This window comes from Phocoena phocoena, chromosome 1, assembly GCF_963924675.1.
Source record: "Phocoena phocoena chromosome 1, mPhoPho1.1, whole genome shotgun sequence".
Classification (NCBI taxonomy): domain Eukaryota; kingdom Metazoa; phylum Chordata; class Mammalia; order Artiodactyla; family Phocoenidae; genus Phocoena; species Phocoena phocoena.
Genome location: NC_089219.1, coordinates 106,146,100 through 106,161,654, shown reverse-complemented (window position 1 = coordinate 106,161,654; position 15,555 = coordinate 106,146,100). Strand labels below are relative to the sequence as shown.

The following is a 15,555-nucleotide window of genomic DNA, read 5'->3' as shown; positions in this document are numbered from 1 at the left end:
CAGTGTATGAGGATTCCCAGTTTCCCCATATCCTTACCAACACTTGTTGTTATCTGTCTTTTTAATTATAGCCATCCTAGTGGGTGTGAAGTGATAGCTTATCATGGTTGTGATTTGCATTTCCTTCATGGCTGGTGTTGAGCATCGTTTCATGTGCTTATTGGCCATTTATATATCTTCTTTGGAGAAATGTCTATTTAGATTTTTTATCCATTTTATAACTGGGCTATTTGTATTATTATATTATATATATTGTATTTTAATTTTTGTTGTAAGAATTCTTTATATAACCTAGATATAAGTCTCCTAACAGATACATGATTTGCAAGTATTTTCTCCCATTCTGTGGGCTGTCTTTTTACTTTCTTTATGGTATCTTTTGAAGCCCAAATGTTTTTAATTTTGAGGAACTCCAAACTATCAGTTTTTTCTTTTGTTGCTTGTGCTTTTGGTCATATTTAAGAAATCTCTGCTTAGCCCACATCACAGAGATTTACTCCTATGTTTTATTCTAAGGGTCTTGTAATTTTAACTCTTACATTTTGAGTTCATTTTTGTGTATGGGATGAGGAAGAGGTCCAACTTTATTCTTTTTGCATCTAGATATTCAGTTGTTCCAACACAATTTATTGAATTAAGTGTTTTTTATATCTGACTCATTTAATCCTTAAAACAACCTTTCAGGTAGGTCCTGTTAATTACCCCAGAGAGGAAAGAAAGTTTAAGTATCTTGCCCGTGTGGCAAGGGTGAGAATTGAATCTAGGCAATTTGGCCCCAGAGGCCATGCTTCAACCATGAATTAACTGTTTCACCTACTTGTCTTCTTACCTACCTACATAGTGACAGGTAAGAACTAAAATAGTTAGTCATAAAAAGAAGGCATTTTATTTCTTATATATTGTGGTTATGTTGAAGTGCTTCTGCTTTCTTAATTTGTCTGTGGTTGGTGAATTCAGTTAGTTGTAGCACTGGCAAATATAAATTCAGGGTCACAGTTTCAGGTCCTTATAGTTTGGCTACAAAGTCTTCATCACCTCCTTGACACTCTAGTCAACAATATTTAGTCACCAGGGAGATCAAGTTAGGGGGAAGATGACCAACAGCAGTTCTGGAACACCACCAGACCACACAGGTTCTAACAGCGGTGGGCCAGGACCCCGTATTTCCCTCCTACACTCTAAAACTATCTTTGACTTTTCTGAAGAATGTTTCCATTTAAGAGCACTAGGCTAGAAATGAGACCTCAGTTATTGTTCGGGGACTGTACTTTCTGGATCTGTAGATTTGCCCTCACCTTATCATAATTATGGGTGGGCTTAAACAATTCAACATTTACTGACTCATTAGTCCATTTGTAAGACTTACATGTGATTAAACAGATATAGGAGTAATATGATTACTTTTTTTAAAAATCTGAGTCTATAAAATTTTTCATAGCCTTTCTCAAACTTACTTAATGACTCATCTGCTTGAATGGACTGAGTACCAAACACCTAGAGAAACAGAATTCTCTTCAGTCAAGCTCTCAATTATCTCCAAAGTGATTTCCTTTGCTCTCTGGATAATTTTTTTGGTTGCTTGGTTCATACTCATTTACATGACTGCTACTGTATTCAGAGAAACCAGCCATGTTCCAGTGTAACAGAGCAGATGTAGAATACTGCAGTAGCTTGTGGTAAGGAATGAATAAAGCAAGGTGTGATTGATGTCTGTCCCACTCACCAGACTGTAATGCCCCCAAAGCAGGGACTCTTTCTTTTACTCACCTATACCAGTGCCTCGTATAAGACCCAATAAGTGTTTTGAGTAAGAGAGAGAAACTTAAGGGACATTTTGAAGAGGGCAAATACTTAGTCACATGTATTTCAAATAAGAGGATGATCAGTGAACTTTCTCTCTTGTTTTAAAGCTGGTAGTCTTCTATTTTAATAGCTAAGAGATTTGGTAGCAAGGAGAGAGAAAGAAGAAGCCCAACGTATGAATTATAGAGGAACACTCTATGGGCAGTTAGGGTGAAGTTTGGTGTGCTAGTTTCATTTTTCATGGAAGGGAGAAATCAAGTGGAAGGAAGCAATGCTGTTAATGTGAAGAGGAGGATGAAGAATTTGAAGGGTTGGTTAGTTAGTAATAATAGTTAGCAAGTTTAGTTAGTAATAATGCCACCCGATATTCAGATAGCTTTTTATATTTATTTCTACCTTACTCATGATGTGGCACTTACAACAACCTAGAAAGGCAGGCTGGGCAGGTGCAGTCAGCCTCATTTTACAGATGAGGAAGCTACTTCAGAGTTTGTAATTTACCATGTATTAAATAGCTTATAAGCAGTGAGGTTGGAACTTGACCCGTATCTTCAGACTTTTAAGTTCAATATTTTTTCTTATGTCCCCCCCACCACGCTGATTTTCCCAAGGGAAAAAAAAAAAGGAATTTAAATTTAATTAGGTAATCTTTTATCTGTTCTTCCCATTAATCTAGCATGGAGCTGGGGAAAATCTAATACCCTTTTTTTTTTAGAACGAGTAAATAGCTGTTCTGAGTAGACATTTATCTTCACTGGGATTTTATTTCATGAAAACACTTTGAAATACTTGTGAGGTAACTATGAAGGCATGTCATTGGCATAATGAATCATTTTAAGTGTCTAACTATGCTTGAGGCAAGAGAAGACAGAAGATTGGGGGATTTTTATATGGTGAGTCTTGGGTTGACCAGCTGCTGCCTATTGAACTGAAATAATGAAGTCAGTCTGTTCTGATGACCATGCCCTGTGGAGAAGAGCAGATCACACCATCTGTGTGAGAATTTATCATTTTCTCTGTTCTTGTCTTACTAGGTTTTGAAGGGGTCACCTGTGAGCGGAATATTGATGACTGTCCTAATCACAAGTGTCAGAATGGAGGGGTTTGTGTGGATGGGGTCAACACTTACAACTGCCGCTGCCCCCCTCAGTGGACAGGTATGTATGGTGTGACAAATCAGTCAGAATGGGGCATAGGTTGGTAACCAGTGGCAGTCTGTTATTGAAGTGGGCATCTTTTACAAGGGTCTCTGTGCTACATCATTGGGTATAGTGCTAACCCCATATGTTCCCCCATGTTCACTTAAAGGAAGAAATATTTTCATGGGTATTTATTGGGCAGCTGATGTGAACTGAGCACCACGCCAGGTGCTGTGGGAGATACGAGAAAGAACGTTATTGAAAGACTCTGACGTTATTATCTGGTAAAACAGCACATTGCCTGGAACATAGTAGATGCTTATTAAATATTTGAGAGGAAAGGAACATACTTAAATGCAAAAATATAAATGTTCTTACCATATACACACAAAAAATGGTAACTGTGTGAAGTAATGGATGTGTTAACTGATCTTATCGTGGTAATCATTCCACAATACATATGTATATCAAATCATCATGTTGTACTCCTTAAACCTACACAAATGTTATGTTAAATATAGCTCAGTAAAGCTGGAAAAGAAGAAGAAGCTACAACTTGTCAAGTTTTGGTGTAGTATCAAAGAATATTCATAATTACATGAAAAGGTTATTAAAATGCTCTTCCTTCTTCCAACTAAAAAAGAAATGAAAATAAATTATGCAGGCTGCGAGAGTTCAGAGCTTATTGTTTCTTCACAGACAGAAATCTATCTCATCTTATTGTCATGTCCTATAATTATGCAAAGGGTTGGGCAGGTCCTCTTGATGACATTATTTTTACGACACCCATCTCCATTGCTATTTTTTCCTTTTTTGTATCCCTTTTTGCACACAGATTTTTCTGCCTCTGACATTAGAAGAGTAGTCTTGCTTAAATTTACAACCTCTTGGAAGCTTCTAATGTTGTCTTAAGCAGATTTTCCTCTTATTTTTGAAATTGAGTTTATGCAGACATTTGGTTCCAATTCCTGTTTATATCTATTTATCTAACTGAAAGTGGAGACAAGTAAGAACTGATTAAGTGATTAAAACTGAGCCTTTTTGAGAGAAGTTGATTGATTTAATGTGGAAACCCAAGAATAAGTTAACGTTATAAGGAAGAAACTCCAGTACCAGTGAAGGATTGTGCCCAGCAAAGAAGTCTTGAAATTGGATTGCTGTGGTTACTACCTGGTATTCCTTAGAGTCTCCGAATTGCCTTCCCTCATCTGCAGCAGCTAATTATTTAGAGTACTCTTTAGAGCTGTAGACTTAGGAATAGAAAAAGATTAAAAGGGTTTAAAACTTCAATAATACGATTTCCTGGAAGGGCACACGTTTCTGCTTTTAATCCCCAAACTGTTTTTTTTTTTTTTTTTTTAAGATACTTTCCCACTGGGTTTCCCTAAAATTGGACTTCCCCTAGAATTTCTTCTTGATTTCTTGATCCTAGGACTTTACTCCTAACCCTCTGCTCTTTCTGTCATAGTCTCTCTTCTCTTTAGCTTTTGCCATTTCTCTGGTGATGTTTTTCATAGGTCATTTTTTTTCCAACTTAAAAAGATTACTGTAAAGTTAATTATGTGACAAATAGTAACTGGAAAGATTTGAATTTTTCTCTTTTTAATGATCCTCACAGTGGTATTGGGCAGGATGAGATACTTGTTAGGAACTTGACCCCATTCTAATCTCTCCCTTGCCCTGTGGGAGAGAGTGGCTCTGTGTGGTACCAAGGCTCCTGATGCCAATGAAGATTAAATGATAATTGTGATTTCACTGCTGATTTTTCTTTGATAGCACACTCAGTTTCCTGCTTTGATATTAATTAGGAAGGTCCAATCTTGGGGGAAAGTTTCCCAGTGAAATGATATTTTACCAAAATTTCTTGCCCCAGGGTGTTTAGTAAATACCTTTTTCCTATGAAAGCCTTTTGAAGATGTTTCTTTTTCCATGTGCTTTTGTATTTTTTCTAGAGGGCATGGCAGAATTGATAAATTCAGTGTGTCAGTGTGTCAGTATTTATTTCTTTTGATCTGCTGTCATTGAAAATACCCTCAGTCTTTGGTTTCCCACCACAGGTTTCCTCCTTCTTTTTCACCGATGCCAATCTTTGACTTCCAGTGACAACCTTGTTTTTTTTTTTATAACTGTCCCGATGACCAACAGGATAAAGTCCAAGGTCCTTCCTTCATTATGTGAAGTCCTCCCTGGTCTCAGCCCCATCTGCTTCTTCGGCGATAAGAACAGCTTCCTATATCAGCCGCGCCCTATGTCCTTGCTCACACCATTTCTTTTCTCTGGATTTCCCTTCTCCTCTCCTCTCCCTATAGTCCCCTCTCTCTAGGCTGAGCTAAGTGTTACCCTCTGGGCTCCCTTACTACCCCATACATTCCTCTGTGATAATGCTCACCACATTAATATTAGCATTACTATGTGCTTGAGGTGAGGGAATGGGGTCGTTGAACTGTTGATGATGTCAGTTACCAGAGCGCTTTACAGACCTTTGTTGTCAGTAGCATATAGCTGAGCTGTTCCTGATCCCAGCCCCAACCTCATTCTGAGAAGAATAGAAAGAAAATTTTGGGTTTTAGTGTTCCTATTGATATTGACATTAGAGCTGTAAATAAAGTCACGTAAGTATTTTCTGCCTTATACAAATTAAGGAAATGAATGGGGCTGGGAGCTGAGAGTTAACCAGTGTTTATTAGCACCCAAATAATGAGCTAATTACAGTGTTTTATTTTATGTAATCTTCACAATAATTGTATGAGGGGTAGAGGTTTTTTTGTTTTTTTTTTGCGGTACGCGGGCCTCTCACTGTTGTGGCCTCTCCCGTTGCGGAGCCTCCGGACGTGCAGGCTCAGCGGCCATGGCTCACGGGCCCAGCCGCTCTGCGGCATGTGGGATCTTCCCGGACTGGGGCACGAACCCGTGTCCCCTGCATCGGCAGGCGGACTCTCAACCACTGCGCCACCAGGGAAGCCCTGATTACTGTTTTTGACATCATATTTTACATCTTTCTGTGTTTCCATTAACTACTTATTGTGGCTCTAGATGATTTTACTACTTTTGTCTTTTAACCTTCCTACTAGCCTTTATAAGTAGTTGATCTACTACCTAGCCCAGTGCAGAGTGGTTTTACCTGACATGGTTGTCTAGAATAGTACTAATTTGTGCCTTCAAAGGCTACCACTCTTCTGGACAAACAAAAGCCCAGGGGGAAGAAAGAAATTGGTGTCGGGAGTTGGGCAAATGGTTTACTTTTTTTTTTTAATAGGAATCTTGTTATAGAGATAAGTTGGTAGTTGGATGTTCCTTTAGGATATGTATGTATACCTAAGGATTTGAGGAAGCCTGAGCACCAATGTCTTGACTATTACTGTCTTTGGCTCCAAGCCATCTTATGAGAGAAGGTCTGCTCTGGCAGATATCCACTTAAGAAAAAAAGTTACAAAAGGTCCCCAAATTAATTGAAGCCGTGTAGATTAATGTTTTGTCTACATAGGTTGTTATTTGAATTTTCCTTTTAAAGGTTCATTTCCTTCAGAATTAAAGTTGACTCTAAACTCAACTCACAAATTCCTCTCTGGCTGCTTTTGGTTTTGGGTTCACTCCTAGGGCAGACATGATTTATTTTCCTGTGCAGAACCCAGAAATGTAATTTCAGCTTGGGCTTGGAATAGTGCTTTGGGACACTAAGCAGAAGTGAACATGGAAGTTAGGTGGACATGAGTCAAATGAAACCAATCACATTTTCTCTCAGCTCTCCTTTATAGCATGATGAACCTAAAGTGTTAGTTAAGATTTCCTTTGCTGTCAATTGCTCCAACTTTAGCAAAAATTTTTGGCACAAATCACCAAGTACATACTGCCAGAGGTGCTGTCTGGGAATGGAGTCTTTTCATGGTGGTATTTTGATTTTGAACTCAGTGCTCCTATTTCAGACTTGCCTCTAGTTGGTGCAAGTTGTTCTCTAGAATGAGGCTTTTCTCAAAATCACTTTTCTGTATTTTTAATACTATAGAAATGGAGCGTTTTGGTGAGAGTGGAAACTAAGTATATCTGGGACTGCAAAAGTTTTTTCATCTGTAGTCTGCATGGAGGAATGGAAAAATGCATCTCCCGTTTCAGTTTCTCTGCTGTCAACTTGATTGTGGGGATTTGAAAATAAGCCTGTTTTTTTGAATTCTGCTCCATCCCCCCAACCCAACCTCAGTTTGCTATCATTTGAGCAGACTGCCGGAGTGCTAACCTAAAGCACTGTCATCCCAGAGGTCTCAGAGCTAATTAGTGGTTGTGTTGGTGGGAACAGGGGTGAGTGGTTAGTGTGGCCCAATAAATGCAGGAGGTGAGACTGAGGGATCTTTTCTGCCCTTGTGGTCCATGACTCAATGTCTGGCTTTTGCTGCATCCCAGGAAAGATCCAGTTTCATTTCATGACTTTTCAAGCCCTCAGAGAATGGTTGTAAGGTAGCTTCAATAACAGATATTTACTGATTAACTTACAGTTACATACTATGCTAGATGCTATAAGAGACACAGAAAAGAAATATATCAATTCCTAATCTTTGAAGAATGGTCAGATTCACTAGGAAGAAATAAGGAAGTCAACACATAACCACAATAGGAGTTAAAAAGTAGGAATGATCATGAGTTTGAAAGAAGCATGGATAGGAATTGGGGACCATCTAAGTCAGGGGTACCCAACCCCCAGGCCATGGACTGGTAGCAGTCCATGGCCCGTTAGGAACTGGGCCGCACAGCAGGAGGTGAGTGTCAGGTGAGCGAGCGAAGCTTCATCTGTATGTACAGCCGCTCCCCGTCACTCTCATTACCACCTGAGTTCCGCCTCCTGTCAGATCAGCGGCGGCATTAGATTCTCTTAGGAGCGCGAATCCTACTGTGAACTGCGCATGCGGGGGATCTAGGTTGCGCGCTCCTTATGAGAATCTAATGCCTGATGATCGGAGGTGGAGCCGAGGCGGTGATACTAACGCTGGGGAGCGGCTGCAAATACAGATTATCATTAGCAGAGAGGTGTGACTGCACAGAGCCCGTAATAAATCAATTGCTTGTAGACTCATATCAAAAGCCTATCAGTGAGTGGCAAGTGACAATGAAGCTGCATCTTATGGAGTAGACTGGACATAAGCAACACACTTCGGGTGTCACTGTCTCCCATCACCCCCAGATGGGACCATCTAGTTGCAGAAAAACAAGCTCAGGGCTCCCACTGATTCTGCATTATGGTGAGTTGTATAATTATTTCATTACATATTGCAATGCAATAATAATAGAAATAAAGTACACAATAAATGTAATGTGCTTGAATCATCCCAAAGCCATTCCCCCGCCCTCCAGTCCTTGGAAAATTTGTATTTCAAGAAACCAGTCCCTGGTGCCAAGAAGTTTGGGGACCACTGATCTAAGCACTTGTTTGGGTAAGGGGGGAGATTGAGAAGAGTTAACTTCTATTTTAAAATCTGAGTAGTGGGAGAATGTGGGGACTGTTGACAGAGATAAAGAAATAGGCTAGAGATGGTGGTGAGTTTTCCAAGTGAAAACATTCAGCAGTAAGACCTAGGAGGTCAAAATGGAGGTAGGCGCTAGAGCCTCAGATTGCGAGTCTTATTTTTGGTTTGCTTGGAAATGTTCAAGTCTGTAAGGAAAGTGTGCGGACTGAGAAGGCCAGAGGGTCTGGATCTTAAGTCTACACTTAAGAAAATTGATGAGGAAAAGGATCCAAAGAATGAAGGTGAGAGAAGGGGATGTGTAAGAGTTCGGAAGAAGCTCTGCCATTATAGCATCACTGAGTCAGGGGGTGCATTTTAAGATTGTACCTTTGACTCAACTCTACATGCCTCTTTATAGCGCCTGCAATATTATACTGCTCTTACTGTTTTATATGCTTATTATCTCACCTAATACACTCTCAGCCTCTGGGGAATTGGGAACTGGCCTTACTTATTTTGGCATTCCCAGGACCAATTTTTAACAAATGATGGTTATTGAATGAATGACAACCTGGAGACTCAAATCCAAATGATAATTGCAGAGAGTTAGAATTTTTGAGGTCATTGGAAATCTTCTAAAATGGAGTTCCTCTGTAAAGGAGAGAAGAAAGCCAGATTGCAAGAGGTTAAAGAGAAAAGTGGATATTGAGGGAGGAGTAAAAGGAGGAGTGGGAATAAATCACTTATTCAAGATTTTGTACAGGTAAAAAATGGGGGGACAGAAAGAGAGAGACGGGGCAGCAGGGCAGTAGCTTTAGGGACAGAAACTTCATTCATGTGACCAACCATAGAACCTTGGCTAGACAAAGAGTTAAGGCAGCTGGAAAGGGGTTGGTTAGTGAACTGGGTTATTTAGGAGTGGTTTACTCTTTCAAGTTTTAGTGGGGAAAAATTAAGTGAAATAGTTGTTGGGAATGGGCGAGAAGGGGTATGGGAAGTTATATTCAGAGAGTGGAAGTACCAGTTTGAGATCTTGGAGTTGGAACAATGAGTGTCTTATAGTGAGATCCAGAATGTGAGTCTGTTTGTGATAATGAGTGGATGTGGAGGTCTGTTGCGTTGAGAAAAGTAAGAACTCTTGGCTCAGATGACCTTATTGGTCCTCAACCCAGATGTTGATTTCATGGGAGATAGGAGAGCAAAGAATGAGAGGAACATAAACCATGTGCTTAAGTAATTCAAGGAAGTGGAAGTTGGTCCACGAGGACAATAGAGGTGAAATGATTTAAATTACATTTAGTGTTTAGTGTTTTTTTAATTTTAAAAGATATACACGTTTAGAATAATTTGGATTTGCATTCATCTCTCTACTTTTTTCTGTCAAAAATGAAAGTATGTCCTTTTCTGTAAGGTAAGGAATGAACATATTTCTCTTAATCTTCTTCTCACTCTCCAGGTTTTGCTCATGTGATCTGGGATTTTTAAATTTATATTATAGTATTATTATTACTGAAATTTAAAGTCTTACCCATGTTCTTTAAAAATTATTGCTATGTATACTGTTTTAAAATCCAATTTATAACACTTTAGGCTTAGTTCTCTGTATAAGTTGCTCTGTGCTAACTACCAGTACATTTATATCACAACCTTCTCATTCCTGAGTTTTTCATTTTCATTTACTTTTTCAGTCAAATGAGTATATCTTTGAGAATTTTTTTACAGAAAAGTGACATGTTGGCATATCCTCAGAGCTCTTGTATATTTGAAAAATATTTTTTTAATTTAGTTGCCTTCATACACAAATGGCATTTTGTATAGATACTGAATTCTTGGGTCACAAATTGCATTGTTATGAAGTTCCTAGATATTGTTCCTTTGCTTCTTGTAATGAGTATTATAGGGAAGTCCAGTGTCTGCTCAGTCATTCTCTCTCTCCCTCTCTGTCTTTCTGTCTCTCCTTTCACCTCTCTCCTCCCTCTTTAAAATCAGAACTTTAACCAATATTAGTATAGGTATATTTCCTATTATTTTTTCCTAGTCTTTTCGAGCCCTTTGGATCTGCAGACTTAGTTCTATTCTCACCTCAGAAAAGATTATGTTTCTCATTTGTTTTTGTGTCTTCAGGAACACCTATTACCTTTACACTAGGTCTTCATTCTTCCTCATAGCTAAAATCTTTTCTCTCTATATATTTTAATCTGCTTGTTTTTTCCTTTGCATTTCACAAGAGCTTCCTAAGTTTTTCCTTCATAGCTGATTTTTCTTCATTGTCAGTTCTGTCCTTTATCATTTTCAATTCTGATTTGTATTTGAACGGCATTCTTATATTTTAAAAAAAAATTTTTTATTGGAGTATAGTTGATTTACATTCTTATATTCTTATAGTATTTACTCATTGCATCTGGGTCCTCTCTATTTCTGCCTTTGTCTCAGCCCACCCCATTTCATCAGAGTATGATGCCCTATCTTTTCATTTCTTCTGAAAACCTACATGTGTATAAAATTCTTTAGAATACAGAACCAATTCTTTCTCTAATGTACTAGTTTCTGGAAGTGCACATTTTTCACAAGTATGCTTTTTATCTACATCGTAAGTGGTACCTCTACATCTTTTGTATTGAAAAATGTTCTAATGGACTCCAGGTTGTTTTTTGTTTTACTCATTCTGCTCATTAGTAATGGCTTGCCCATAAATAGAGTAGATTGATTCTCTTTGGAATCCCTGCTACAGTTAGTACAGTTAGTTTCTTCTTCCAGGGAAGTGAGGGGCTCTTTATGTAGACTGTTTAACAGCCCAGCAGCCCGAGGAAATGCGAGAGCCAGAGTGTGGACCTCCTAGCAGGGAGACAGAAGTGTGGCACCATTTTCTTCTCTGTGTGGAGAAGCCTCTGTGCCAGCATCAGCTTTCTGAATACCCGGCATTGACACGACCTCCATCCCTCCCCTATAGTGGCTGAGGCTGGATGCTCTTTAGTGCTGTTGCATCCGGAATTTGCCCCAGAAGCACCACAGACTTTCTTGTTGCTCTAGCGGCCACAGGAGCCCTGGGACTCCTCAGTGCTTTAAATTGCTGTTGACCTGGAAGGATGGGGTGGAGTTCAGTCCATTCTCCCCGTAGCAGCACGGTGGGCTTTCTGAAACACAAATTGGATTGTGTTGTTTCTTTGCCTAGAGTGATTCAGTAGGTCCCCCTTGTCTTTGGATAGAGTTCCAAGGCTCTGAGTATAACTCCCTCTCCAGCCTTATCTCCACGGATGCATGCCTTGTAATTGAACCACAGTGTTCTTTTTCATTGCCTCAAATAAGTCACATTTTGCCTTCTGTTCAAACCTGTACACATACACCTCCTTCTGCCTGAAGTACCCTCCCCACCATCCCCCTTTCTACACATCCTCTCACATACATACCCATTCTTACACAACCTGGTTAACACATAAAGTCTCTCTCTTTCTCTCCTCTCTCTCTCTCTCTCGCTTTCTTTCTTAACAGTAATTTACAATTTATTCAGCGGTAATGCACTTATTCTGACTTTAAAGTAGCATCGCGTGGCATACTTTTGAGTCCGTTCATGAGATTACTGTTGTACTTATCTCCGTCTGTTTTATAGATTTGTGCACTCTCTGGCACGAGGGCATCATTCTGGGTTTGGAACACACAGCAGTGAACAAATGGATAAGAGAACCTCAGAAATAGTTAAAGCAGGAGACTATTGTGATCTTAGAATATCAAGACATATGCTGCCATTACTGTTAATATTTGTATGATAAATTTTTGTTGTAAATGCAACTTTAGGTGGTTTGAAGGTGTAGTCTGTAGGAAAGTGAATTGTCCAAAGAAGCCACACTGCCTTGGTACAGGCTGCCATTAGGCCATAATCTTGGCTTGCCAATGAAACATAGCATCCCCCACTGGACCTACAGAACATAGTTCTTCTCTGTTCTGCTCTGTGTTCCTAAGGCAATATGTATCTATTAGAGCACTTCTTACCCACTATTATAACTATTTATTTGGTTGTAAAACCCTTACTTGTCTGTACGTTCTGGGTACAATCCACAACTCTTTTGTTTACCATTTTAGTCTCAGGTCAAGCCTGGCATGTAGTATATACATATTTGTTGAATGAATGAATGGAGCATTAAATTTTCCAATTTCATGCCTCCAAATTCAGGGCTGTTATTGGGTGCTGTCAGGGTCTCTTCTCCTTACTTCCCTGAGATACTTTAGTATCTTTCTTCAGTGTGGACCGGGTCTGTACTATGTCTGTAAATCTGGACTAATTTTGTATGATAGTATTACGTTTGACAATCAGTATAAGCACTCATCACAGTGTCTAGTACCTAGAAATAGCTGAATAAGTCTATTTTTACTATTTGAAGTCAGTAACACCATTAGGAAATAAAGGAAAGAGTGATTCTTTGCCTATTTACCTTCATGCAGATGGAGGCAACTGGAAGAGGAGGACCTCTACTGAGGAGGGCTGCCCGCTGATGGGATGTAGTCTTTAGGGCAATCTTGGGTTTCAGTTGAAGAAGTAAGGTACCCCACAATACAGAGTCACCCTTGAGACACAGTTGAAGGATTAAGGTCAAAAGGCAGGGTGAATTTGGTGTGGAATAAATGAGATGGAGTTCGGCAGCTAAGGAAGAGGGTGGAATGAGAGGCATGTGTATTGATGGGGGGATGTAAATAAGTGGGTGATGGAAAGTTTGGGAGTATGAATAGGATAGAGACACCCTAAAGGTGTGAGGGAGATGAGTTGAAAGATGATTATTATTTTGAGGTTAGAATGACTTAAGTGAGAGAAGACAAGAGCAGATCAAATTTGTTTAACAAATATTTTTGATTACTTCTCAAGAAATATTATTAGCTGGGCATGTGCTAAGTGCTAGGGATTCACTGATGAAGTAAATGGTACCACCCATTTCTCCATGGAACTTACAGACTAGTAACACAGACATAAAGCATATTATCTGTAAGATTTTGAACTATAATAAATACCTAGTGGGAAAAGTAGAGGTTATTAGCATATTAACAGGTAGAACTAGTTGAGTTTGGGGTAGGTATGTACTGTCTCGTTCCGCTATGGACGGTGGGTATGAATTATTAGGGGATGGTTGAGCCTAAGAGTGCTCCAGGTACAGGGAACAGCTTGTGCAAAGACCTGTAGGGGGCAAAGATTGTGATCATGTTGAGAAAGGATAAAAATAGAAAGCCAGAGTGCCTGGCACGAGTGGTATTTCAAGGGGAGAGACTGGAGAGGTAGGCAGAAAATGTAGATAGGACTTTGAATTTTATCCTAAGTGTAAGGCATCAAAGGGCTTGAACAGGCAAATGGCACAATCCGCTGTACACGATGAGATTAAGTTGGTGACTCTTTAGAAAAAAATAATTGATCAGGATGCAGGGAAACCAGGCTTTTGAGGAGGCCTGAAAAAGATGATGGTGTCTAGGATTCATGGGAATGTTCACTGAGATTCTTGGCATTTATCTGCATGTGTATCCCGCACACCTACAGGATCCCCTTAGCCACTTGTAACCCTAGCCTCATATATACATGTGTGTGCGTGTACGTTAGTGCATGCACACAGCCCCTCATTAGGCAGACCCTGTAGACTCCAGTGTTTGTGCAAAATGTTTTCAACCATCTTTCGTCCTGGGAAGTTGTAGAATAGTCAAGCTTGTCCTCTGCCCTTTCACTTCAGGAGCGGAATGGAAACTCTCCTGTGTGTAGAGGACAAGGTTTGTAGGACAGAGGTTACAAGAATGCCCTGCTATGATATGAAAAGATGAAACTCCCCAACTCAGGAGCCCGGGTGACTGCTGGCTGGAAGCGTATATTGGAGACCGAATTCTCTTGACTTAACCAAAGAAGAGGAGGTAGCAGGGTCAGGGCAGGGGTCAGCCAAGCTCATTTTTACATGTTCCTCACGTGGTGATTGTTGTTGCTAATGAGAGTTGCCCCTTAGCAGGGCCGTTGATGTGGTGAAAGGTTCCCCCCACCCAAGTTGAGAGGTGACTAGGAGGGGAGGGCTTCTTCCAGAAGTGCTAAGGCTCAGCGACCATTTCTTTTCTTTCCTTTTTTCCCCTTCCTCCTCTTGTTTCCCAGTCACTTGTAACTCCAGGTCAGATTGATGATTTGTTTGTGGTGCGCTGAGAAAACCATAATGAACTGTTTGTATCCCGATGTCTTGCAGCTCATAAAATGGTGTCTGTTTAGTGGTCCTAAGCTCACATGGCTAGAACTTGATGCTCGTGAGGCCCAGGTCATAGTTCCCATTTCAGTACAGTCCTATTGGGTTCACTCTGTTATATTTTCTGACACAGGCACTGCCCATAGTCTTACTCATTCATCCTTTGCTTTTAAGACCATAGGACGGTGCAATAAGAAAAGATCATTATGAAAGTGACCCCACTCCTACAAAATCAATACCACGTACTTATTTTTCTTTTTTTAATAAATTTATTTTTTTATTGAAGTATAGTAGATTTAGTGTTGTGTTAATTTCTGCTGTACAGCAAAGTGATTCAGTTGTACATATGTATACATTCTTTTTTAACTTTTTTTTTTTCTCTGTGGCACGCGGGCCTCTCACCGCCGTGGCTTCCCCCGCCACAGAGCGCCACAGAGCACAGGCTCCGGACGCGCAGGCCCAGCGGTCATGGCCCACAGGCCCAGCCGCTCCGCGGCACGCGGGATCTTCCCAGACCGGGGCACGAACCCGCGTCCCCTGCATCGGCAGGCGGACCCCCAACCACTGCGCCACTAGGGAAGCCCTGTATACATTCTTTTTAAAATTCTTTTCCATTATGGTTTATCATAGGATAATTGAGTATAGTTCCCTGTGCTATACAGTAGAACCTTGTTGTTTATCCATCCTATATATAATAGTTTGCATCTGCTAACCGCAGACTCCCTTCCCCACCCCCATCCCCCTTGGCAACCACAAGTCTGTTCTCTGTGTGTGAGTGTGTTTCTGTTTTGTAGATAGGTTCATTTGTGTCATATTTTATTTATTTATTTTTAATCAAAGTATAGTTGATTTGCAATATTGTTTGAGTTTCAGGCGTACAGCACAGATTCAGTTATATATATATATATTCTTCTTCAGATTCTCTTCCCTTATCGGTTATTACAAAATATTGAGTACAGTTCTTTGTGCCATACAGTAGGTCCTTGACAT

General features: G+C 40.0%; 1 protein-coding gene across 1 annotated transcript in view; it reads left to right on the top strand.

Annotated features, from left to right (window-relative positions):
- The window catches only part of NOTCH2 (notch receptor 2), a 175,080-nt gene that overhangs the window by 94,457 nt on the left and 65,068 nt on the right, over positions 1–15,555 (top strand). The window contains exon 5 of the mRNA XM_065880859.1: positions 2,838–2,960. Coding sequence (XP_065736931.1) covers positions 2,838–2,960 — 123 coding nt within the window. The remainder of the gene's footprint in view (positions 1–2,837; positions 2,961–15,555) is intronic.